Source organism: Thamnophis elegans, chromosome 10 (assembly GCF_009769535.1).
Source record: "Thamnophis elegans isolate rThaEle1 chromosome 10, rThaEle1.pri, whole genome shotgun sequence".
Lineage (NCBI taxonomy): Eukaryota > Metazoa > Chordata > Lepidosauria > Squamata > Colubridae > Thamnophis > Thamnophis elegans.
Genome location: NC_045550.1, coordinates 17,288,817 through 17,316,201, shown reverse-complemented (window position 1 = coordinate 17,316,201; position 27,385 = coordinate 17,288,817). Strand labels below are relative to the sequence as shown.

Genomic DNA, 27,385 nt, shown 5'->3' with positions numbered 1-27,385 from the left:
TTATTTAGCTCCTATTGTGTATATGTTTTGTACAAATTTATCTTTTAATATTGTAAACAGCCCAAAATTATAAATTGTTATAAATTGCTTTGAAGGTTGTTATGTAATATGGAAAGACATTACAAAAACATTTTAAAACAATGAAGAATCCCATAAAATGCAATTGAAATGTCTGGACTGATATATTTTCAAAACTACAGGGAAATAACTGTTTTTCCTTTTCCAGTAAAAATCCGAAACACACAAGACTAGCTAGCAATAAGTATTCATAACATCAGCTCTTTGATTACAGCAAACATGATACGCCACAAAATGCTATTCAGGTTTTTTTCCCTGAATAGATTGTTCTTAGTCCTCGCATATCTTTTATTTCGAATTCTTCCAAGGCCGGTTACACCTCCCTTTTCCGCACGGATGGGGCACTTTGGGCTGTGAAAACCTATCCCAGGTTCTTAACCTGAAGCTGATTGAAAACTTCCCTCCCACAAAACAGCGCGAGGACTTTATTTATGCCCAGCACTCTCCAACCTCTCTCTCCCATTGGCCGGACTTGTCTTGGCGCTCAAATCGTTGCTATGGGTTGAACCAAATTCCGATAGGGCGAGTAAGACGCTTATTTTAACACACAGTCTACCGCGTATTCTGACTGTTAGGCCGGAAATGTTGGCATGAGTGATACTGCCATACAGTGTGAAAAAGTGGCATTTCCCACCCACCCCTATTTCTAAGGCGCTTTCTAGGTTTTATTGGACCCCCCCTTTTCTTTGATGAAATGGTTCGTTCCAAAGGGGGCGGGGGAAGACGTGCCGCCATTTTGTGCGCGACTTGAGCGGTGGGCGCTTCTCGGTGAGAAAGGGAGGCCTCCGCCGTTGCCGCGATGTATATTAAGCAGGTACTCCGCACCGGGCGTAGAATTTATGGCGTAGCGGTTTATTTTCTTTGGGAAATGGAAAGGAAGAGCCAGACAGACCTGAATGAGAAGGGTACTTGGAGAGAGGGTGCCGGAGTTGGGTTGAGGCGTGAGGGAAAGGAGCGGTGCTTGATGGCTCTGGGCTCCAGCAGGAGCAGAAAGGATATGCAGGCCGCGATCGATGCCTAGTTTTTGCCCCGGAGAGTCTTGTATTTCAGTGGCAGATCAGAAGAGAGGTGACCCATCTTCGGGCCCTTGGGGGGTGGGTGCATAGGGCTGACCCTGACGGGCTGCTGTCTTCCTTGGCACGATGATGGGGGGACAAGAAGGGGGAGGCGGCCGTTGTTCGCTGACGTAAAATGAATGGGTCAGGAAGAAATAAGGGAAAATAAGATTGTGGGCCTGTTCTGGAGAAATGGTAATGGAGAGTTGCAAAGATTGCAGGAGAAATTTGACTGTTCGTGAGACAGAATTCCGACGGGTGGTTCTTTGCCCCCCATCCCAACAAGCCTCAGTGCATCGTACTTGGCTGGTTTGAGGTGTGTTGCTGCATCCTGAGGAACTTTCAGTACACTGCGTGTACATCCAAATGGTTGGGTGCAGACAACCGTGTAGTCGCTAGATCGGTGTTTCTCAATCTTGACAACTCCCAGAATTCGTAGTCATGGCTGGTTGGGGAATTCTGGGAATGGACATCCTCACATCTTAAAACTTGTTAAGGTTGAAAAACACTGCTCTAAATCGGTCTGTTGATTAAGGATTGTAGTTGGCATAGTGTAAATAAGATTAGAGTAAGACTGAGCTGGAATGACATTTGTGGCATACTAGCTAGAAAGCGCCGCAAGTGGCAAGTGTATTGTTCTTACATTAGCAGACAATGTTGGCTGTGACACAATTATAACAAGGCTGGTAACTGAATTAAACCTTTTCGTATTAGTAAAACTGCTATGTGCAAGTCTTGATTAATCAAAGCCATGACAGACAATGGCGGTCAGTACCTGCAGGCCCATCTGGCATATTGAAGATTGCAACTTGGAATGTAAGAAGAGTACTTGGTGCAAAGTATAAAATAAATGAATTTGAATTAAAGGAAACGTGTGTCTGAGAAGATTGGAAAGATGTAATATGTTTGAAGAAGATAGGCTGATCTTGTAGAATACAAATTATAAAGTCCATGCTGGGAGATGAAGCTATAGTTTTAATTGTTGTTATTGCTAGTTGCAAAATCGTGTCTGACCCATCGCGATCCCATGGACAACATTCCTCCAGGCCTTCCTGTCCTCTACCGGGAGTCCATTTAAGCTCACGCCCACTGTTCAGTGACTCCATCCAGCCACCTCATTTTCTGTCGTCCCATTCTTCTTTTGCCCTCAGTCTTTCCTAGCATTAGGCTCTTCTCCAGTGAGTCCTTCCTTCTAATTCGGTGGCCAAGTATTTGAATTTCATCTTCAGGATCTGGCCTTCTAAAGAACTGTCAGGGTTGATCTCCTCTAGGACTGACTGGTTTGATCGCCTTGCAGTCCAAGAGAATCGCAGGAGTCTTTTCCAGCACTCTAGTTCAAGGGCCTCAATTCTTTGATTTTAGTTTTAATTATAGTTTTAATTATGAAAGGATTAAAATATTGGTCAGAAAGTAAGACTAAAGTGAAAGTCAGAAAATATGCCTTGTATCATCTAAGTTGTGTCAACTAGGGACTAATATTGCAAGTTATGCCCCAGTTTGTGGTGATAATAGAAGAACTAGTGAGGTGTTTTAGGACAATTGTGCAATACTCTGGAATGAATCTGTTTTGGGGTAAAATGTTTGTTAGAAGAGATAAATAAGTGGCTAGGAACAAGATAAAAGAATGTAGAAAAATGATAGGGCCATCTAAAATCCCACGAATAAAAATTATAATCATTGATTTTTTTAAAAAAGATGTTTCATATATGTGGTGCAGACAAGGTAAAGGGCATAGCACTTTTCTTTTCTATATTAAAATTGCTGCATTATTAGCTAAAATTTAGGTGATCTTCAACAAACATTACCTAGATTGTATGTTTCAATATGGAATATTGATCTGTGTGTGGTAAAACAAAAGGTACAACAAGCATGAATATGTACTGAATGAACGTAGATTATGTTGCAACATTTTAGTTCAAAATCTGCAAGTTGATTGATACATGATTTAATCTGTTCCTTACTTTAAAAAAGTAATTCTGCTTCTTTCAGGTAATTATCCAGGGATTTAGAAGTTACAGAGATCAAACAATTGTAGATCCCTTCAGTTCAAAACATAATGTCATTGGTAAGTTCCCTGCTACAAAGGATATATATATATACACACACACACACACACACACATACACACACACACACATACATACATACATATGTTGTATTTGTGCTGATAAATAAATATACAACACAAACGTAACAAAGGCAACAGTAAAAATATTGGGTTTCTGTCTGGATGGTCTCTTGTGACGAGCCGATAGACAGAGAATGGACGCAGTAGACTTCCTCCCACATTTGGGCATACCAGGGGTTGTGACACTAAATAAATAAATACATACATAGATAGATGATAGATAGATAGATAGATGATAGATAGATAGATAATGTAAATACTACTGAACATTTCGGAATATTTTTGTATAGCAAAACTTCAAAATGTTTTGCAACATTTTGTTCTTAGTGTGAGCCACCCACTATACTTTTGGAGTTGGACGGTATCTAAATGGAATAAATAAAAAATATTATGCAACTAATGTAGGTAATCCTTGACTTTAGTTTGAGGATTTACTTCATTTAGTGACCATTCGTAGTTAACAATGGCACTAAAAGAAGTGACTTATAACTGTTTTCACTCTTATGACAAGTGCAGTTTCCCCAAAGCCATATGATCAAAATTCAGACACTTGACAACCAACATATTTATGATAGTTGTAGTGTCCTGGGGTCATGTGATTGCTGTTTGCTACCTTCTGATAAACACAGTCAATTGACAAGTCAGATTCATTTAACCACCATGTTTACTATCTTAGCAACTGCAATGTTTCACTTAACAACTGTGACAAGAAAAGTTGTCAAATGGGGCAAAACACAATTAACAAATGTGTCACTTAACAACAGAAATTTTGGGCTCAATTGTGGTTGTAATTATGGAATGCATTAAAAGGAAAATGGAATCTTTCCACTATAGCCTTGTGAGAGGTAAAATTCTTGTTTCTTTAATCTTTCTATAGACTATATTTATATTTCATTCAAAACATATAGTTAAGACATCTGGAAGTACCTGAGGCTCCTGTGCCAAAGCATTTCCAAAGTTTGGAAAAATCATAAGTCAAATGCTATATTGCTAACAAATCTTATGGGAATCACTTTCCTCCTTTTAAGCAGCTTGTTTTCCAGGGTTGTTACATAATGACATGGTCTGAATGGAGGTGTGTCACTGTGATACAGATAGGATAAAATTAAAATTTGAGACTATCCATATGGTTTAAAAATATTATAAAATGTAAACAAATAAAAATACTTTTGTGAAAGTTACTTTTCTTTTTTATGCACTTTGGTACAAAGTGTCTGGTTGATTTTAATTGTAGGTGGTCAGTTGGTAATTGATTCTATTTTACAATTTTATTTTCATATATATAATTTTATATAAAACTATAGATCTTTATCTTCTGACTCCAGTTTAAAATATTCTTATAATGAATTGACATCAACATTTATATAATTGTTATTGTTTCTTTTTAGTGGGCAGAAATGGTTCCGGAAAAAGCAACTTTTTCTATGGTAAGAAAAAGCTTCCAAATTTGCACTAAATGATACTCCAATTTGTATTAAAGATATGCAGATAATATTGTGCATGACAGCTATATACATTTTTTTTAAAGCAGCACAATATCTTAGACAAATTTTGTAGTATGAATACATCTATATAAAGGCTAAGTACTTTTACATAATCTGTAATACCTTCTATAATACTGTATAAAATAAATGTTTAGGAAGTTCAGTATTAAAATTCATACTACAAATTAAATTATTATATTTCTTTATTACAGCAATTCAGTTTGTCCTCAGTGATGAATTCAGTCATCTTCGTCCTGAGCAAAGGCTGGCTTTGTTGCATGTAAGCAAACAGCTGACTGATCATTACTAAAATAATTTGTTTTAATTGTATGTATTGAAACCATACATATATTGCAGTGTAAACTCCAGTGAATTGCCATGATTTAAAAATCCTTAATAAATTGAATCATTCCAGAGATCTCTCAATTAGAATTGAAGAAATACTTGTGTGAATTTATTTTGCTTTGTCCTGACTTTTGGGATGAATTATGTAATTATTAGGAAGAAAAAGGAGCCAAGGGATACATTCTGGAAAAATTTGTTGAGGTTTGGAGCCAAATGATGCTAGAGTGCCATTCCTCTTTCCTCCGTATAAATCTTTCGATGTAATTGCTTATATATTTTTCTAATTGCATCCCTTCTTTTTTACTTTTCCCCTTCTCTCACTATTTATATTAGTCTGGATTTTTTTTTTTAACCCATATTTTCACTCCCTAATATTTTGGCTTTTCAAAACATATTCCCAATAGCAGAAATAGACTCTTTCCTCCTAAAATACTGCGAGAACTGGGACTGATATCGTAAAATATCTTAAGATTAGCTTATGTAATTATTTTAAATTAGCATAATAGTTATACTAATTTAGTGAAGGAAAAATATAAAATTTAAGTCATTTGCATTATTTTTTTATTACACAGACAGTATTTCTGTTTTCTAGGAAGAGTAGAATTTATACCTACATAAACTTTGAAGACTAGGATACCAAAACGTTGTATAAAATAAAATATTTTAAAAATTGGAAAACTTAAATATACATATATTTTAGGAAGGCACAGGACCTCGGGTTATCTCTGCTTTTGTGGAAATTATTTTTGACAACTCAGACAACAGATTACCAGTAAGTTAAATATTTTAATTTTTATTTTATAAATCCTCTTGGTTTTTTAAAATTTAAATTAAAAGGAAAATATCATTAATTATTTGACCAAAAATTATATCCAGGAAATTAATATTTGCATTCTATCTTATTTTAAGATTGATAAGGAAGAGGTATCTCTTCGCAGAGTCATTGGAGCTAAAAAAGACCAATATTTCTTAGACAAAAAAATGGTGACGTAAGTGGCAGTTTTATTTTATGAAAGCAATTTGATTTTTGCATGAAACTGTTCTATATAAAATTTTAAATTAGTATACAAAGTAACTATTTTGAATATTTTCATTTTTCATATTTATAGCAATAGCAGACTTATATACCCCTTCACAGTGTTTTACAATCCTCTCTAAGCGGTTTATAGAGTCAGTGTATTGCCCCCAAAAATCTGGGTCCTCATTTTACCGACCTCGGAAGGGTAGAAAGCTGAGTCAATCTTGAGCCAGTGAGAATTGAACTACTGGCAGTGGACAGAATTAGCCTGCAGTACTGCATTCTAACCACTGCACAACCATGGCTCATATTTATATTCATTACAAATCTCTTAATTTATCAAGTTCAATCTTTTTCAACGTCTACCTGTATGAAATTTTTAAAACATTTGGATTTAAATTGGTAATTTTAACTTTAAAATAAAATACATTTTAAAATAAATTCTATATTTATGATATAGAAATATCTTTGCAGATAGTTAGTTATCCCTCTTCCTGCTGGCTCAGTATTTAGCTATTTAGAAAAACTGACTGCTGCAGTCTCGTGTTTCTTCTTTAATAAAAAATAAATATAAATATATATGAATAAATATTTTGGGCTGGTTTGAAAAAGCTTTGAAATACTGTATCTTGAACAGTAGTGGTGAGAATGTCACCATTAGAGCTACATTACTTCTATTCCTATTGGAATTAATAATAACAAAAGGCCATAGAGAAAAAAGGACTCTCACCCGTTATTGTTTTCCATTTGATTATTGTGTTCTGGCTACTCATTCCCTTACTATAGATCTGAAGTAGGAATTGAATTTAAGTTTTGATTTAAATTTTATAACAATATTCTACTTGGTGATACTGGAAAAAAACTGAATAATGCAATTTCAAAAATAACAAATATTAAGCAAAGTATTTTTATGAATTAATAGAAGGACATTGGTTATTTAAATGCTTTTATGCTACTTTTATGCTACAATATTTATAAAATTGATTTAAAATTTACTTCTAGGAAAAATGATGTCATGAACCTCCTTGAAAGTGCTGGATTTTCTCGCAGCAATCCCTATTATATTGTTAAGCAAGGAAAGGTATGACAATATCTACTAACTTATTTTTCAAAAAGAAAAGTTCATAACTTTCAAAGCAAAACTTTCAAAATTGTACAAAACAGGTTTATCTTCCATGAAAATATCAATCAATCCATTAACAGTTTGAAATTAATAGAATAGCAGTTAGACTTATATGCCGCTTCATAGGGCTTTCAGCCCTCTCTAAGCAGTTTACAGAGTCAGCATATTGCCCCCAACAACAATCCGGGTCCTCGTTTTACCCACCTCGGAAGGATGGAAGGCTGAGTCAACCCTGAGCCGGTGAGATTTGAACTGCAGAACTGCAGTCAGCTGAAGTAGCCTGCAGTGCTGCATTTAACCACTGCGCCACCTCGGCTCTTAAACAAATCGTTTATAGTACATGGATTGGTTGTAATAATGTTTATTAGAGATAGCAAAAGTATTGAATATAAGACTTGCACTGATCATTATTAAATGATAGCTATATTCTGTATGGAATAGCCTGATGAACTCTAATTGCATCAAACCACACAATAAAAATATTTGAGAATGAAGACTAATGAAGTTTAAATCGGAAAAATTGAGGGAGGATTGTCTTCCAGGTATCATATTCCCATTTTCACTATTTGTAGCAGCATGACTAGTCTGAACAGAATTATAAGCAATAAAATCACATATTAATGTCTCATATTAGTCATCAGTGCATTACCTGTTTACTTTCTATAAAAACTGAAAGAAAATGTTGTTCCTAGATCAATCAGATGGCCACAGCTCCTGATTCTCAGAGATTAAAATTGCTAAGAGAAGTAGCTGGAACTAGAGTATATGATGAACGTAAAGAAGAGAGTATTTCCTTGATGAAGGAGACAGGTAACAATTTTGATCTGAATTTCCATAATTCAGTTTATTGATATTCCACACATTTTTATTTTACTATTTTGGGAGGATTGCAGTTACATAGGTGTCAATGCAGATTCTCAGTCATTCAAGGTTTTGCTTTTCATCCAAGAAGCTTTTTCTTAAAAAGCAAGTGTGCTTTGGTGCACTTAAAAATAGGATTTAAAACAAACTGATATTTTTAACATCTGAAAATTATTTCCCTTGTATTATATTCGTATTCATTGCTCCTACATGGAAAAATAACAGTTAAAAACTGGATTTACATATATTTTATAAAGCACTGATGTTAATTGTTCAACCTGGATTAGATTTACAACCATTCATTTAATGATCACGAAATCTTACAATGACACTGAAAAAAAAGGGATTTATGACTGGTTCTCAGTGTTTATCTGGTCAAAATACAAGTGCTTGGCAATTGGCATGTATTTACATTGGTTGCAGCATCTGGAGGTCACATATTTCCATTTGCGACCTTCCCAGAGGACTTATAACAAGCAAAGTCAATGGGGGACAGTAAGATTTGCTTAATTTGTGTGAATCTCTTAATCATGATAATTTGCTTAAATGACCACACAAAAGTACGGTTGGGTGTGACTCACTTAACAACTGCATTGCTTAGCCAACTCTGGCTCTGAGTTGAGAACTATGTAAACTGCAGCTATTGTCTCAAACAATGCAATGGCTGTGGGATGAACTGTCTAATAGAAACCAAATTAAATAAATGTTTATCTTGGGGAAAATGTTTTTGTTCATAAATATATTTAAGATATATTTAGATTATTTTTCCATACATAGGTAAATTATTATTAAAACACGATCTCACCATTCAGTAAAACATTGAGAACAAAATAGGAATATATGTAGTTCAGTATTGGAATAAAGTATTCCAGGCATATTGCCCTTAAAAGGATTCAGTTTGATTGCATTCCATATCAATTGATGTTCCCAGAAAGTATTAAAAGGCTACTAATAACCCTCTTATTTAATTTGTTTCTGAATGACTTTTAAAGAAGGGAAAAGGGAGAAAATAAATGAGCTGTTGAAGTATATTGAAGAGCGATTACATACACTGGAAGAAGAGAAGGAAGAACTAGCGCAATATCAAAAATGGGATAAAATGAGGAGAGCACTGGAATATACCATTTATAATCAGGAACTAAATGAAACCAGAGCTAAACTTGATGAAGTAAGTCACTATTTTGGCTATGTGTTAAAATAAATACCAATTTTCCCTTTCCCCCCATAACTAGTATTATAGTTATACTTTATGCAATATGCATGTATGTATGCAATATGCAAGTAGTAGTAGTATTATATTACCAACAGAATACCAAAGGTTAATTTACTGTATGTTTTCAGCTTTCAGCCAAACGAGAAACAAGTGGAGAAAAATCTAGGCAATTAAGAGATGCTCAACAGGATGCTCGAGATAAAATGGAGGTAAAAATTCACATAACATATTCCTAACTGTAAGAAAGGTAAAATATTTTATGTATGGCACTACAGAGATATATCTGAAAGGGGACTGAGATTGCACTGGAATACAGAAAGAATTAATAAATGAATAAATAGGTTGTCTATAAGACAAATAGGAGTTCATATTTTCATTTATGTGCTATAGTGCATGTAATGATAACATCAGCAATAAACTTGCAAAAATTAATCCCCATATGAATCTCCATGGTTAAATCTTGTTATGTAGATATTGAGAATTGCTATATATTTTTTGCCTAGTATTTATTAATATCATGTTATTACTGGTATGTAGGAAATTGAAAGACAAGTCCGTGAACTGAAAACAAAGATTTCAGCTATGAAAGAAGAGAAGGAGCAACTCAGTGCTGAGCGACAAGAACAGATAAAACAAAGGACCAAGTTAGAGCTTAAAGCAAAAGATTTGCAAGATGAACTTGCTGGAAATAGTGAACAACGGGTAAGAGTCCCATAGTGAAAGAACTTTCTTGAGGTTTTTTTTAATTTCTGCTATTTATCAAAAGAATATCAATTGAAGCACTCATTTTTTCATGTTCTTCTGGAAAAGCTTGCCCAAGGATTACAGTGTTCAGTGTTCAAAATCATTTCCTGAAAATGAATGATAGCTGACAATCCTGACTGCTCTGTTATCAGGATTGTATTAATGTTCCTTTGAACATTTATGCATCAAAAACAGGAAGTTTCTAAACACCTTTCATACTATATGTTAAAATTATTAAAACTATTATTTTTATCATAATGCAAACATGGCTTTACATACTTCTGACTCATGTTACCATTTATTTTCAGAAAAGACTGTTGAAGGAGAGACAGAAACTTCTTGAAAAAATTGAAGAAAAGCAGAAAGAATTGGCAGAAACAGAACCCAAGTTCAATAGTGTAAAAGAAAGAGAAGAACGAGGAATTGCCAGGTGTGAAATAGCTAATCTGGAAAAAAAAATTAGAAACAGCTCTCCATACCCAATGTTTGAGTCTAAAAAACTTTAGAATATCTGTTACTTCAAAATGAAGGCAAATACCATTTTTCTTGGTACTTTGTTTTGGAAATTTTCTCTTTCTTTTTTGAATACAGGTGAAACTCGAAAAATTAGAATATCGTGAAAAAGTTCATTTATTTCAGTAATGCAACTTAAAAGGTGAAACTAATATATGAGATAAGACTCATTACATGCAAAGCAAGATAGTTCAAGCGTGATTTGTCATAATTGTGATGATTATGGCGTACAGCTCATGAAAACCCCAAATCCACCATCTCAGAAAATTAGAATATTATATGCAATCAATAAAACAAGGATTGTACATAGAACAATATCGGACCTCTGAAAAGTATAAGCATGCATATGTATTCAGTCCTTGGTTTGGGTCCCTTTTGCAGCAATTACTGCCTCAATGCGGCGTGGCATGGAAGCTATCAGCTGTGGCATTGCTGAGGTGTTGGCCTTCAGCTCTTCTGCAATGAGAGTAACTTTTGCCAAAAGCACCAAAAAATGGTTCAATGACCGTGGGATTACTATGCTTGATTGGCCTCTCCATTCTTCTTCCATACTCTGGGTCCTTGGTTTCCAAATGAGATGCAAAAGTTGCTCTCATCAGAAAAGAGGACTTTGGACCACTGAGCAACAGGACTTTGGATCACTGTGCTTCATTAAGACCAGAGTCAACACAGCCGTCTATCAGGAGATTTTGGAGCACTCCATGCTTCCTTCCGCAGACGAGTTTTATGGGGATGCTGACTTCATTTTCCAGCTGCCCACACTGCCAAAAGCACCAAAATCTGGTTCAATGACTGCGGGATTACTGTGCTTGATTGACCAGCAAACTCGCCTGACCTGAACCCCATAGAGAATCTATTGGGCATTGCCAAGAGAAAGATGAGAGGCGAGATTGAACAATGTAGAAGAGCTGAAGGCCGCTATTGAAGCATCCTTGTCTTCCATAACACCTCAGCAGTGCCACAGGCTGATAACTTCCATGCCACGCCACATTGAGGCAGTAATTGCTGCAAAAGGGACCCAAACCAAGTACTGAGTACATATGCATGCTTACACTTCTCAGAGGTCTGATATTGTTCTATGTACAATCCTTGTATTGATTGCATGTAATATTCTAATTTTCTGAGATGGTGGATTTGGGGTTTTCATGAGCTGTACGCCATAATCATCACAATTATGACAAATCACAGTTTGAACTATCTTGCTTTGCATGTAATGAGTCTTATCTCATATATTAGTTTCACCTTTTAAGTTACATTACTGAAATAAATGAACTTTTGCATGATATTCTAATTTTTCAAGTTTCACCTGTATATGGGTGTTAATTTTTCCATAGCCATGCTAATTTTGCAATCTAGCCCTACCTTTTCTGTATTATGACTCTTAACAATATATTGTTTACCTGGAAGGCAGAAAAAGCAAAACAAACACCAAACTGTAAATTTCAGTCAGTACACATTCCCTATCCTATTCTATGTCTTTATTACATTACGTGTCCTATAATTTATACATGCAGGAAATTATAAGTGTAAATTTTAGAATTAAACAAAAACTAATCATGGCACATTCATCTTGCATTTATTTTTCTGAAGAGTTATACAGTTTAAGAAAATGAATTCATATAATGATAGCATTGTTAAATTTGAATATATTTTAGCTATGATCTAATAGTTTTAATTATTTTTGAACAGACTAGCACAGGCTACCCAGGAGAGAACTGATCTTTATGCAAAACAAGGTCGAGGAAGTCAATTTACCTCTAAAGAAGAAAGAGATAAATGGATTAAGAAAGAACTCAGATCCTTAGATCAAGCTATCAATGACAAGAAAAGGCAGATTGCTGCTATACATAAGGATTTGGAAGATACAGAGGCTAACAAAGAGAAAAACCTGGAACAGTACAGTGTAAGTATATGAGCTCATTGACACATATAATTTAGTTTGATTCATGTATTTCATATATATTACATATATATATATAAAATGATGGGTGAGCTCTTGGAAACTACACTTAGGTAGTATAATATCTAAACTGTGCCTACCTAAATCTTATACTTGTTCACAAACATAATGCTAAGCAAACATGATAATTATTGTATGTTGAAGTTATTAAGTCCAAGTTTTCACATTATTCATAGATTCTTTTTATAAAAGAAAAGTTCATCACACTCATACTATATCTCAGATGGTTAAATAATCCATTAATAAGGGTGAAGAGAAATGCAAAACTATAGTGATGCAAGAGTACTCCGTGCATTTTCATAGAAACAGAAATATATACATACATGCGCACACAGATTGTTCTTCAATCACTGTAATTGCTGAAATTCTTTACTGGGTTGTCTTATTTTCTTCAGTAAATCTTAATGTGAGTTGTTGGATTTCTTGTGAAAATTTATGGCTTCAACCACATAGCCTGATACTTCTATTTACAGAGTAAAGATCACATTTCATTTGTGATAATTTATAGATATTCCTTGTATTCAATTGCGGCCTTCATGATCTTTCACTGACCATCACCTTTGAATTGTTCTTTTTTGTTTTCTACGGTAAAGATCGTGGTAATTGTACTTTTACTCATAGGACCATTTTTAACATATAGCTCAGGTAATAAAGCTACAACATTAACAGCATGATCCATTCTTTCTCCATTCCAGCTGCAGCATCACATAATAAATATGAGTGTGTTATCTTGTATAATTATTTGCATTCATCTACACTAAAAACAAATTTAAATTGCTTGTTTGTTTATATTGTTTATCAAATACTGAAAGGAAATTCATTGAATTCCAAACTTTTTTGTAAAGTTGATGCTACTTAATAAAATGTGTTAAAGTTAGTAAAAATTGTGAAATGTATTTAAAACATTTTCTTATGTACATTAGAAATTGGATCAAGATCTCAATGAAGTGAAAGCTCGTGTTGAAGAATTGGACAGAAAATATTATGAAGTCAAAAACAAAAAAGATGAGCTACAAAGTGAAAGAAAGTTAGTAATTTATTGAAGCTTTACATTCTTACTTAGGTTTGTATGAATATGCATGGGTAAATTTCCCTATTTTAAATATATATTCTTATGAAGATTTCATCTTAGGGTGCTTAGCGTGAGCATCTAGAGTAGGACTGTCAGACTCGCGGCCTGTGAGCCAGATGTGTCACGTGCTAGCCACACCCAAGCCCGATTTAGCAAAGGGGGGAAAAATCCTGATACGTCACGAGACGCAACCTTGACGCAGCAAATTTGACACTCCTGATCTAAAGGTTTCCTCCCAAAACCCTTGGATATGATTGTTCTAAAAATTGTTTCAAATTGTAATTAAGTGGGTTGAAAACAATTGCAATAACCATTTAATAAGGTTTAATTAAGCTTACATTTAAATTATATTTAGCTTTTGTCCTTGCACTGTCCATTTTTGAACATGTCCCTCAGCAGGCAACTCAAAGAGCAAACACATCCCTTAGTTTGTGTTTTATTATCCTACTGGTAGACGGAAATAAAATTTCCCATTAAATCTGCAGTTGTGCTATTGTACTGCAGACTAATTTAAGGGATCGCAAGAATTTGTGTAATTTCCATCCTCATGATTCATGCAATGTAATATATTCAAATAATGGTTTCACTGGATAATTGTAATAGCTATGTTGTAATCTATGTATAACATAAAACTGCTCTGGCTTGTCCAGCAGAAGCAGGGAAAAGTTTAATAGCAATCCAACTTTTTGTATTGGGCGTGCCAAATGAAAAGCTGAAAGTGTCAGAACTGGCCTTAACGTGAATAAAATTGGAAATCTGTAGGCTTGTCCAACCCAAGCAAATTCTGCTAAGAATCTTGCTTTGTAGAAAAATACTGCTACTATCCCTTTTGCAACAAATTTGTTCTTACGGTGTTGTGATTCACAGTTTGAGGGCCACTAACCTAATGTGTTTTACCAATTTATGTCTACTATAACGGGATCAAATTAAACTTCTTGAGGTTATACTTTACTTTCCAAAAGCTGAAAATTGTTATAAAAAAATAGAATTAGGTGGTTCACAGAAAATAATTTGGCTGTTTGGGGGAAGAGAAGAATGTTTTGTTATGAGAGAATTCAAATCAAGGTATTCTGTTTTGAAATTCTGCATAGCACATTAATTATTATATTTATAATGCCTTTTTAAAAAAGATATTTTTATTAATTTGGCTATCTCTGAAAATATTTTTCAGTTATTTGTGGAGAGAAGAGAATGCAGAACAGCAAGCTCTTGCTGCAAAGAGAGAGGATTTGGAAAAGAAACAACAACTTCTTAGAGCAGCAACAGGAAAGGTAGATAATGATCATAATTAATGGTGTTTTGCTTAAAGACTTACATTGTAAATCATACAGTTCTTATGCTTTAGGCTTCTTAATATTTTATGGGGCATAGTAGAATGGTAGGAGACTTGAAAGAAAAAAATAAGAATACAGCATTTCAAGCTAAACACTTTAAATAAAGTTACTTTCATGGTTTATCAGAATTTTATTTCTTTTTAAAATAGCACCATACACCAAACATTTATTTAATCTATATAAGTTCCCATAGCAATAGCTTTACAAATTTATTTATTTATATAAATGATGAAGTTACTCTCTATCTTATAATGTGCAGAAAAAACACTACACATTATTACAATTGTACACAGGTACATCTAAAATAACAGCAAATCTGAAGACTTATTTTGTTTTCTGCTATAGACAAGATAATTAACTTTGTGGGGAAGGGTTCTATGAAACATAAAAGGGTTAATGTAGTGGCCCAGCAGGAGCCGTTGGAGCTGCCACCAGACTCCAACAGCGAGGGGCCCTATGAATCGGCTTTGGAGGATGTGGAGGACTCTGGACAGGGTTCCGACTCCGAGCAGGGCACAGAGAGGCTGGTTGGCCACCAGGAGGCGCCTGAGCCTTGGACCAGTGGGGAGGAGACAAGGGAGTGTGATCCGGATGTCAGCAGTGGGGAGGAGCCAAGGGAGTTGTTCCTAGATGCCCGGCACCAGAGACCTAATAGGCGTAAGGAACAATTACGCAATTACAGGAGGTAATTGCACTCAACTGGTGGTAATTAGGCTCCTCTCTAGACTATAAAAGGAATGCTTGTGCACACACCCCTTTTGCAGAAGTCAACGCAGGAACTAATGTTGGAGAACATTATTGTGAGCTTGGCAGGCTGGATTGCTGCCATGGCTTATCTGTGCTGGATTGCTGCCCAAGCTTGTCTGTGCCCGTTTGCTGCCAAGGACCTGTCTGTCTGTTAATTAAATGCCGTAACTTATCTTTGGCTTGGAGTGTGTGTTGGTGTGGGATGAGAGGGGTCAGAACAATTAATGACATTGAACATAGACAATTTCCACAGAATATAGGTTTTACAATTAATTCTATTTTATTATAAACAGGCTATTCTGAATGGCATTGATAGCATAAACAAGGTTCTGGAGCACTTTCGTCGTAAAGGCATTAATCAACACGTTTTGAATGGCTATCATGGAATAGTGATGAATAACTTTGAATGTGAGCCTGCCTTCTACACCTGTGTTGAAGTTACTGCAGGAAATAGGTATAGTTATCACTAGTTATTTTTTAAGAGTGTTTTTGTGTTGCCCTTACACTGGTAAGTTAAAATTATTTTTTGAAGCAATTATAGGCTTCAAGTAAATGTTGCTATCAACATATTAGACAGTTCAGTATAGTGATTAAGGTGGTCGATCAAAAGAGATTCTGATTCAGTCTTCCCTTCGGCATGGAAACTTTGGACTGGTTCCTTCCCCTCATCCCTAATCAGTTTTGAGTTTGCAACCAGGCAGCTGATAAACCATCTGGTTGTATCATATATTGATAGCTTTACTGTAAGAACCAGGCAAACAAAGCACAAAAATATAATAATAGCTTTATAAGCACTTAAGAGAAATAACAAAAGTTGTCTGACTCAATTATATAAGTTTCTCCACCTTTTTATGGTTATCTTTGACATACTAGGCTGTCATAGTTAAAATAAACCTTGATTCATTTTCTTTAACTTTTATGACAGGTTGTTTTATCACATTGTAGATTCTGATGAAGTTAGTACTAAAATACTAATGGAGTTCAATAAAATGAATCTACCAGGGGAGGTGACTTTTCTTCCTCTGAACAAACTGGATGTTAGAGACACTGCATATCCTGAAACAAATGTAAGTTTGTTTTGATGTAAATAATTTACTACAGTAGTAGTTGAGTTATATAAGTACAATATTTCGATATTAAGATAGCTGCAAATAAATAGAATGAATAAAAATATAAGTAGGGTAGGCTCTGGATTGCCTCCTTCTGTATGTTGTGATTCTGAATAGCCTAAACTCATGATATTTCCTTTGATTTAACTGTCTCATAATTAGTATTATTTGTATTTTGCATTTCAATGCTTTTTATTCCTTGTAATGGTTCTCTGTTAGATCATACAGTATTTAATCTGCATCTTTTAAATCTAAGAAATTCTACTGGTTTGCAAATTTTTAAGCTATTTGGCTTGATTATTTTTTCAGGATGCCATTCCAATGATCAGTAAACTGAGGTACAATCCAAGATTTGATAAAGCCTTTAAACATGTTTTTGGAAAGACTCTTATTTGTCGAAGTATGGAAGTATCTACACAGCTGGCCAGAGCTTTTACTATGGATTGTATTACTTTGGAAGGTATGATTGGTTACAGTTTGATTTATGATGTAAATACATATTTCAGTTTGCTTTGATTTGCCCAACACAATATTAAATTCAGTGTACCAGGATTTCCAACTTAACCATGAGTTTTATGTTTGCTAATGTCATAATTTCTGTATTCAGAAAAGTTACAATAATATTTCAATACTCCTTGTATAACTGATTTAATTGATTTTGAGGCTGGCTTGTTTAAACATTGTCTGCATAAACTACAGTTCTCAGTTCTCATCAGATAACAATCTGAATCTGCTGAAAGTAAATTCTGGTAACTTGTGCATGTAACTCATTATGTTCTGACAGGCCAATTGTTTCATGTACAGACCAGTTTGAAAACTATTTTTTATTCAACAGAACATCACTTTTTGTTGTAGGTGATCAAGTCAGTCACAGAGGGGCTTTAACTGGAGGTTATTATGATACAAGAAAATCTAGACTTGAACTCCAAAAAGATGTTAGGAAAGCAGAAGAGGAACTTGGAGAACTTGAAGCAAAACTCAATGAAAATCTACGTAGAAACATTGAAAATATCCTTCATAGATTACTTGCTTCCTTGTCTGAGATGTGCTGTATATGAGAAGTTGACTTGGATATGAGGAAAACATCCTTAGTGTTACTGGTATACTTCTATGTATATGAATGCGTGTGTACATCTGTACCTCAACCATTGTCTGGAAATTCAAAAGAGATATTCTGTTGTTGAGCTGAGGATCAAGGTTACTTGGCCTGGAAAAGAACTTGAAGCTGATGTTATAAAAGCAGGTGGCAGTTCTTCATTTCACTAGAATTGTGCATACCCTTTAAAAGAGATGCTTTGAAATATATACATTTTTGACTCACTAAACCAGATGTGACTTTCGGGCTTCATGGGAGGGAGGAGACAAGTCAAATAGCTTTATGCAAACATACAGAATTTCTGGGAGTAGCTCTGTGAGCCTAAAAAAAAAGATAAGGATGTTTTAACTCCCCAAACAGATATTTTTATTTATTATTTATTAAATTTCTATACTACCCATCTCTCCGAAGTAATACATGCTTCATATGTGTTCTGTGCATGTATATTTAGAAACACCTCTCTTAACAGTAACATTCACTTTTGCTATTTTCTAATCTCAGAAAATTAATTTTGAATGTTGGCTAGAATTCATTCTTCTTTTTCAAAAGAGAGAAAATTTCTGGTTTTTACAAATTATCGTATTTTTTTGCTCCATAAGACACAATCCCCCCCCCCCCCGCCAAGTGGATGGAAATGTCTGTGTCTTATGGAGAGAATATTGCATCACAGATCATGAAGTGTATTACCGGTGCAAGTCCTTTGGTGAATAGCAGCCGGGCTGCTGCCGCAGGGTCATTTTACAGTGCTGAACGCCACCTCTTCTGTCTTGATCATTGCCCGCCTCTTCTGTCTCTTTTCCGCAGTGCAGGAATCAATAGGCAGAGTTGGCACATGAAAGGATACCTATCTGGTCCTCTCCACCTGATTTTTTTTTTCTTGTTTTCATCCTCTAAACCTAGGTGCATCTTATAGTCAGGTGCATCTTTTAGTGCGAAAAATATGGTATATGTTCTTTCCATGGAGCATATAATATCAGTTTTAAATGGTCAGGGCTAGTGTTATATTTGTGTGATAATTGCCCCTGCCCTAAAATACATTTTTAGCTCTGAAAGTGTAAGCAACTTTAAGCTTTCTTGCTTTCTGAAAAAAAGCTATCTATTATTCTAGCAAACTTTCAGACTTTAGTTGTGTTTGGTTGGTCATCATAGCCAGATAATGATGTGGTAGTGATGATAATAATTATTTTCTATTTTACTTTATTATATATTGGAATTATTTTCTGCCATTCAGAATCCTAACAAGTAGGTAAAGAAAAAAATAGTCTGCAATTGGTTGGTTAAGTTAAATAGATGATATGATTACTCATCTATCATTTTAAGCAAATTAGATTTTTTATTATATTGTAACATTTAACTTATTTCTTCTACAATGATGTAAATGAGAAGTTTTATTGAAACTTAGAACCATTTTAGCATATTGGGTTATACATAATCCATCACTTTAAGAATGGACAGAATTTTTCCTTAGCGCATTGCATGAATTAATAATGAAATTGATCAACTGATGAATCAAATGCAGCAGATAGAAACACAGCAAAGAAAATTCAAGGCTTCCAGAGACAGCATTTTGTCAGAGATGAAGATGCTGAAAGAGAAGAGACAGCAGTCAGAAAAAACATTTATGCCTAAGGTACAGAATATCTGAGAATGTTTTCCATTTGGGAGGCATTTGCTCTAATTTTAGTTGTAGAATTCAAAGACAAAGAATGGGGTTAATGTTAAGTGGTTTCAAAAGAAGAAGCAAGTGATGGAAGAAAAACCAATAGCTACAAAATTAATTGAATCATGGGGTTCCTTTCATGAATGAATAATTATACTTGGTTTAATTTCATTTTAGCAACGCAGTTTACAAAGTTTAGAGGCAAGTTTACATGCTATGGAATCAACCCGAGAATCATTAAAAGCAGAACTGGGAACAGATCTATTGTCTCAACTTAGCTTAGAGGACCAAAAACGAGTTGATGCACTTAATGATGAAATCCGACAGCTACAGCAAGTAAGCACGTTCATGTTTCAGAATGATGTTCGAGAGTTATTAAATTAAAAAATAACAATTTGTTTATATTTCCATAAGTAACCTAAGTATTTATTTATAGCAGCTATATAGGCATATTTTGTCTATGAACAGCTATAATGACTGGGCTTACAAATATTTTGTAAGCCAGAATATGATAAACAAGCTTAGCATGTTGTCTGACTCCAAAGTTGGGTTTTCTTCATAATTCAGTGTCTGAATGTCAGTTATGGCTTAGTCGGAAAACCATTGTTAAGCAAACCATGACCTAGTGTGATGTATGAACCCCAGTACATGTGTATTAATATTCTTCTCATCTTAAGACTAAGAATTACTTCTTGTAGCATTCTGATAGTTCACACATCTTAAAATTAATGAGGTTGACAAACACTGAGTAGGTGGTTAGCTTGTCTGTTGTTGAGAAGGTCCTGATTGTAATATAAACCAGATGCATTTCATATGAAGTGGTGGAGCGGTTTAGGAAGTTTCTGTGAAAGATTTCATTGTAATTTAAAAATCCATATTATTTAATCTTGGAAATATTGTACAAATTTAATTTTCTTGTACAAATTGAAATATTTTACAAATTGATATTTCTTGCTTTATAGGAAAACAGACAGCTTTTGAATGAGAGGATCAAGCTGGAAGGCATCATCACTAGAGTTGAAACCTACCTCAATGAAAATTTAAGGAAACGTTTAGACCAAGTGGAGCAGGTAGGATACTTTATTTTTTTAATCCGTTTTTTTAAAACAAATCTTGATTTCAACATAATGGCTCTGTTAGATATCATTATTATGAGAAAGGGGAGTAAATCTGTTTCTAAGAAAATTCTGTTTCCTCTTTAAGATATGACTCATTTGCCTATTTGAAACTTCCCTGAAATGTGCCAACTATCTTCTGAGTGAACTTCTAACTTGAGTGGGGGAGAAATGTAAAGGCAAAAAAGAAAAAAAATCCTTTTGTGGCATCTGGGCAGATTTTTTTTTAATAAGTGATTTTTACTATTGACCAAGAATTATTGTTAAACTCAAGATAGCAGCTCATTAGAAAAATAATTTATAATAAAAGCATACTTTGAAAAAAGATTTTTTTCATTACTGAGCCTTCATTCCCACAAATCTACTGAATTTAACTACATACATGGTGACTGCTACAAGAATGCCACCCAAACTCCTTATTGAAAAATGTGTACAGGCCTTTCTGCAGAACAATGGCTAATTAAGGTCTGGGACTGTGCCTTGATATCCAAAATCATTTTATATTTAAAAAGTAATCTAACAGACTTTAATTCAACTTAGAAACTTTTCTTTCAAGATTTTGTGAAAAAGTTGATTAAATCATGTTACAAATCATATTATGAATTAAAAAATTAAATGCAGGAATTATTTCAGGCAGTCACAAGGAATCAATATTGAGTTGAAAGCACAAAAACATTCCAATTTGTGATTTTGTACATATTGTTAGAATGTAATTTCTAGTCATCCTGAAGATTGGACTTTGGAATGTAAATGTTAACTCTGTCTTTCAGGAGCTCAACGAACTGAGAGAGACAGAAGGTGGCACTGTTCTTACAGCCACAACATCTGAACTTGAGGCAATCAACAAACGAGTAAAGGATACATTGGCACGATCAGATGGTTGGTAATCTTATTTAAGCAAAGAAAGTAATAGTTTGTTTTCTTAAAACATACATGTATGTTGTTAGGACAAAAATAAAGCACAAATAATAAAAAATAGAGTGAGGACAACCTAAGTGTTATAATTTTTTCTTCAAACAGATTTACATCATATTTACGTAAATATATTACGAATGTTTTAGAATGATTCAACAGAATACTATTTATCCTTATTTTATAGTTTATTCCTTTGTTTTTGACCTAAATGCTGCCATTTTTTTAGACCGAATGTTTCTTCTGGTGATTTTGTGCTGATAAATATATAAAGGGAGACTAGTATAGATCTATTTCAAGCTATTTAGCTCTCATCAGCTAGCCATACCCTTGCTGGGAATTTCTGCCTGGATGGTCTCTTGTGACGAGCCGAAGGACAGAGAAGGAAAGTGTGACCTTCCTCCCATATTTGGGCATACCAGGGGTTGTGACTTTAATTAAATATATATTTAATATATATATATATTTAAAGTCACAACCCCTGGTATGCTCAAATATGGGAGGAAGGTCACACTTTCCTTCTCTGTCCTTCGGCTCGTCACAAGAGACCATATATATATACATACATACATACATATACATATACATATATACATACTTTTTTATTTTAATAGACCTGGACAATTCAACTGATAAAACAGAAGCTGGGATAAAAGAACTTCAGAAGAGCATGGAACGTTGGAAGAATATGGAGAAAGAACACATGGATGCTATTAATCATGACACAAAAGAACTTGAAAAGATGACAAACAGGCAAGGTATGCTTCTGAAGAAAAAAGAAGAATGTATGAAGAAAATCAGAGAACTGGGCTCTCTTCCCCAAGAAGCATTTGAAAAATACCAAACTTTGAGCCTAAAGCAGGTAACAAATGTCTCTAGTTTTAATGATCAGAGATGATAGATGTTAGGTAATATCATACATTTATAATTTTTTTTAAACTCTTTTATGCAGCTCTTTCGCAAACTGGAACAGTGCAACACAGAATTGAAAAAATATAGCCACGTTAATAAAAAAGCCCTCGATCAATTTGTGAACTTTTCAGAACAGAAAGAAAAGTTGATAAAACGTCAGGAAGAGTTAGATAGGGGCTACAAATCCATCATGGAATTGATGAATGTCCTTGAACTCAGAAAATATGAAGCTATCCAGCTGACTTTCAAACAGGTATCCCTTGACAATAGTCTAACATATAGAACATGCATGTTCTTTGGAATTAAACACCTTAATGTTATTAGCTTCTTTTCTTGATCTCTGAAATATAAGTGGTTTTGTAGTCATTTTAACTTCCTTCCAAAGAAAGGGATTTAGTTGTAAAATGCTTAAAAATATATTGTTATGTTAAATGTTAGGGAATAAACAAGTTTTATATAAACATTGTAACTTGATAACTATCAAAACTATATTTGTTGAAAAAGGTCATTTAGTCAATACCTCATTCTTTTATTGTTTGTCATTCTTGAATTTTGTTTCATCAAGGTGTCAAAGAACTTCAGTGAAGTGTTTCAGAAGCTGGTACCTGGGGGCAAAGCAACACTTGTGATGAAGAAAGGTGATGTGGAAGGCAGTCAGTCTCAAGATGAAGGTGAAGGCAGTGCTGAGAGTGAAAAGGGATCAGGATCTCAAAGCAGTGTTCCATCCGTAGATCAGTTCACTGGAGTTGGAATTAGGGTAAAGCAAGTCTATTTTCAGTTGGCCTTTAATTATTGCTAAGTCAGTTGCTGATAATATTTAAGAGAATGTCTCCAATTGTTTCTCTCCACCCAGCATGTCTATTAAATATTGTCATTTTGCAGGACCAAGGAAGCATGTTTTCTCTGTTGCAGTCTCCACCCTCTGGTATAGCATTTTGCTCTGTCAGTCTTTCAGGGTTCTGGAAAGCTCTTAATGTGGTTTTCATCCCCCAGACCTGGGGTTAATGTATTGGGGACGGTGGGTGTCTGTTTTTTATTATTATTTGTGTCATTTTTTAGCTCATTTTAATCTTCGTGGCTTTAGGTTTTATATATTTTTATTGATTGGGAAGGTTGTATTGTAGCTCCCCTTTGCACTTAGAGAGCCTCAGTAAATATAATCAATAAACTAATTTTTCTGCTGTTTCTTCAGGTGTCCTTTACTGGGAAACAAGGTGAAATGAGAGAAATGCAGCAGCTTTCTGGTGGACAGAAATCCTTAGTGGCTCTTGCCTTGATTTTTGCAATCCAGAAATGTGATCCTGCTCCATTTTACCTCTTTGATGAAATTGATCAAGCCCTGGATGCCCAGCATAGGAAGGCTGTTTCAGGTACAGATACGGATATAAAGTTTCAGATCAGTCTCTTGTGCATATGAGTCTTTTGTGTGTACTTGCTCCTTTCTATGAATTTTTTCTCTTATTTGTGTTACTAAAACAAAATTAGTATGTGATACCGAGCACACCTTTACGGAGAGCATTAAGATGTATGTTCAGCTTATTTGTCCTATTAGCCTATTTCACTTAAAAGATTAGTTTGAAACATTCTTAAATAAAAGCATTTGGCACAAAATCTTGATGTCAATGGCAGAATGTCAGCTTTCATGTAATCTCTGCTAAAATGAACTGTGTAAAGATAGTTCATATCATTTTACTAGGAAGTTTTTAATAAAATTGCTTGTGGCTACTTCTGAATATAGCTTAAATAATTTATTAATGTATATATGAGGTTTATAACTATTCTCCAGGTACACAGTTATGAAATGCTGCAGTACTTTTTTGATAATAATTGTACACTTTACAGTAACACTTAAGGGGAATGCTTGTCCTTTGGAAGGATCTTCACAAGTGCCCTTCATATATGCATGAGTATAGTTGATAGATGGTACAATCAGATAAGAGAAGCAGGAATCCTCAGTGTCTTAACAATCAGAGAAACTTAAGCAGGACCCACCCTAATGAATCAAGCAGTTAAAAGTGACTGCAGGACGTTTATACCTTCAGACTTGCACTATTCATGTCAGCCCAGGTAAACCAGACTGCAAACACTACAAGATGAACTAATTCTACTTTATTGTAAGGCTACATTAACAGAATCTTGCAATCTGAAGGTACAAACTTCCTGCCATTGCGTTTAACCACTTGATCCATTAGGGTGAGACTTTTCTCAGTTTCTTTCTGTGATTACTTAGCAGTTGTGGGCTCTTGTCTGATTGTGGCCTATGCAGCATTTCTTTCTTCAAGGCCACTAATGCATTCCATTACATGCCTAATTTTCTTCCTCTGAGCATGAAGCCACTTGGGACTCCTACATCTCTTGTCAGATTGTTTCCGAGGCATCATCTGTTCTCCTACTTTCCCAAGGTTGTTCATACATTTCATTATACATAAAGATAAAAATTTTTACTGTACAACACTAGTCTAAAGTGCATTCAGTATAAAAAAGGGAAAACTAAACAAATATTCTCTTTTTATTCTTTGTTTCATTGATTACAGATCCTGGATTAAATTATCAATATCTTTATAGAAATCATTTATAATGAAGGAGTACTAAAATGCTGTGCTCAGAATTATCAAGTTCTGTATTGATTAGTGGTTTTAAAGCGTCAGCAATATTTTATGCCTCATATACAGTATATTAGAAAAGTATAAATTACTATCTTTAGATCTTTATTTAGTAGAAAAGATGCAAGGTTTTCTTTCTTGCTTGCTTGCTCTTTTCCCCCTTTTTGTGTAAAAATATTTGAAATCACTAAAACATGGTGGTGTAAAGTCAAATCTTTGAACTGAATGATCTCCATTCTCTTTGGCACATCATAAAACACTTAAGTATCTTATGTTACTTTTGACATTTAAATTTGTCAAGAAATTCTAACCATAACCAGACTGCTGAAACTCTATCAGCCAAGTCATATAAAGTACCAAACCACACACTGGTACGGTCTTGAAAGACTGATGTGACATGGAACTTTATATCCCACTGGTAGCATTGCATCTTCAGTCATATGAGAGCCAGCTGTTGGATCAAAAAGTAACTAAGCTTTAGTTGATGACTGAGACTACTGCAGATGTTTCGTTTGTTAAAAGTTTTAGATTATGTACAAATGGGCACTGTATTTTAACTAGTTGTTAAATTTTTTGCCGCTTATCTTGCTATGCGGCTACTCTAGGCGACTTACAATAATAAAAAGTAAGAAAAATGAAAAGGCATGTAAACAGAACATAAGTAAAATAATAGAACAATAAAGTAAAAAATGATGAACACAACGAAAATAAATACATTAATATGATAACCAAAAGGATGGATGGGTGGACAGTAGAGAGCAGGGGGAGGGATAAGGTGGAGTCTGCCATCAATAATCTAGCTTCCACCTCCAGTTTACTTCATTTATTTATTTCAATCTATTTCAGATATGATCATGGAATTAGCAGAACACGCTCAATTCATCACCACAACATTCAGACCCGAACTGCTTGAATCTGCTGATAAGTTCTATGGTGTAAAATTCAGAAATAAGGTGTGCAGCTTAAACTGTACAGTGTGAATATTATTGTATGCTGGTTAACATTAGTTATTAAGTTCACAGTATGTGTTTATTTGTGTCTCAAATTAAGTATTTGTAGTTGCTATTTTTTCTTGATTTAAAGACTAAAATTCGCTTAGATTTCAGCTTGATTTAATTAACTTAAGAACATGATGCGAACTGATTAGTTATACTAAACAGTCATCAAACATTTCAGTATGATGTTACATTTAGATCAAATATGTATACCCATTTTTCTAGACTTTTTAAACTACAAGCATACTAATATATCAATTAACAAATCATGATGTCAAAATTACAGTGCGTATATTATGTCACAGAATATGGTCCCATGATTAGTGCAAAACTCTTCATAGGAATGGACTATGGAAGAGATAGACATGACTTCTTGATAGTCATAGCCATTTACATTTGTATTTTTAAAACAAGGGCTGTATCATATATTAAGCAATTTATTATTTGTGCAGAAATAATATTGTACATACAAGGACTCTGACAACCAAATGAATTATTCACTAATGCTAATTATTAATTGAATTTTTCCAATTAATAATTGCCATATCATTTTTGCTTATTAGGTAAGCCACATTGATGTGATCACTGCAGAGATGGCCAAAGATTTTGTGGAAGATGATACTACTCATGGCTAGGTGGACAACTGCCAATCTGTTAAGAAAATGTAATATTTTAACCAACATTGAGCAATTGTATAAATCTAAATATGCAGTCACAATATAGGTATATTAAAAGTCAACAGCTTTTAATATACCTATTAGACCATTTCATAATAATTTCTTTGGTGTTCTCTGTATGTACATGTGCTGTTGTATTCGTTTATAAAGTATCTGTTTTATATATGTAGCTTGAAAATATATTCTCTGCAGGTTTTTTGTAAACTGTTTTTCTTGTTTAAATATGTCTATTGCCAACTTCAGTTCTTGCTTTCTAGTGGTGCTCTGTTATATTGCCTCACATGATTTTTTTTTTTTTAAAAACCAGCTTCAATAAAATAATTGTTTTTAATGCTATATAACATATTTCCTTCTTGAAAACTATTTTTGATTCAGGGGCCATCACTTCATACATATTAGTTTGATTACATAACATATTTGTGAGAAAATTTGCATATTAGTGCTTAGCAATAGAACATAGGGAAAATTAAGTTTATGACTTGATTTAATTTGCTTTTCTAGATACCTATGTTACCTTTACTATTTATAAAACTGATTTAAACATTTCATCTGATTTATGTACTACAAGGGCTCACAGTTAAATTGATTTTCTATTTCATCAAAAATAAAGAATCATAACACTAAGAATTCA

General features: G+C 34.2%; 1 protein-coding gene across 1 annotated transcript; it reads left to right on the top strand.

Moving 5' to 3' along the window:
• The first annotated feature begins 802 nt into the window (after nt 1–802).
• SMC3 (structural maintenance of chromosomes 3) lies at nt 803–27,385 on the top strand. Its single transcript, XM_032225307.1, has 29 exons — nt 803–892; nt 3,123–3,198; nt 4,650–4,688; nt 4,958–5,025; nt 5,791–5,862; nt 6,000–6,079; nt 7,111–7,189; nt 7,924–8,041; nt 9,085–9,260; nt 9,434–9,514; nt 9,843–10,007; nt 10,358–10,479; nt 12,252–12,465; nt 13,446–13,549; nt 14,766–14,865; nt 15,969–16,129; nt 16,601–16,742; nt 17,094–17,244; nt 17,640–17,792; nt 19,359–19,510; nt 19,718–19,876; nt 20,503–20,610; nt 21,426–21,534; nt 22,182–22,429; nt 22,520–22,732; nt 23,045–23,236; nt 23,672–23,849; nt 25,929–26,035; nt 26,641–27,385. Exons 1-29 carry the CDS (start codon nt 878–880, stop codon nt 26,710–26,712), a joined length of 3,654 nt encoding a protein of 1,217 aa, XP_032081198.1. The 5' UTR covers nt 803–877; the 3' UTR covers nt 26,713–27,385.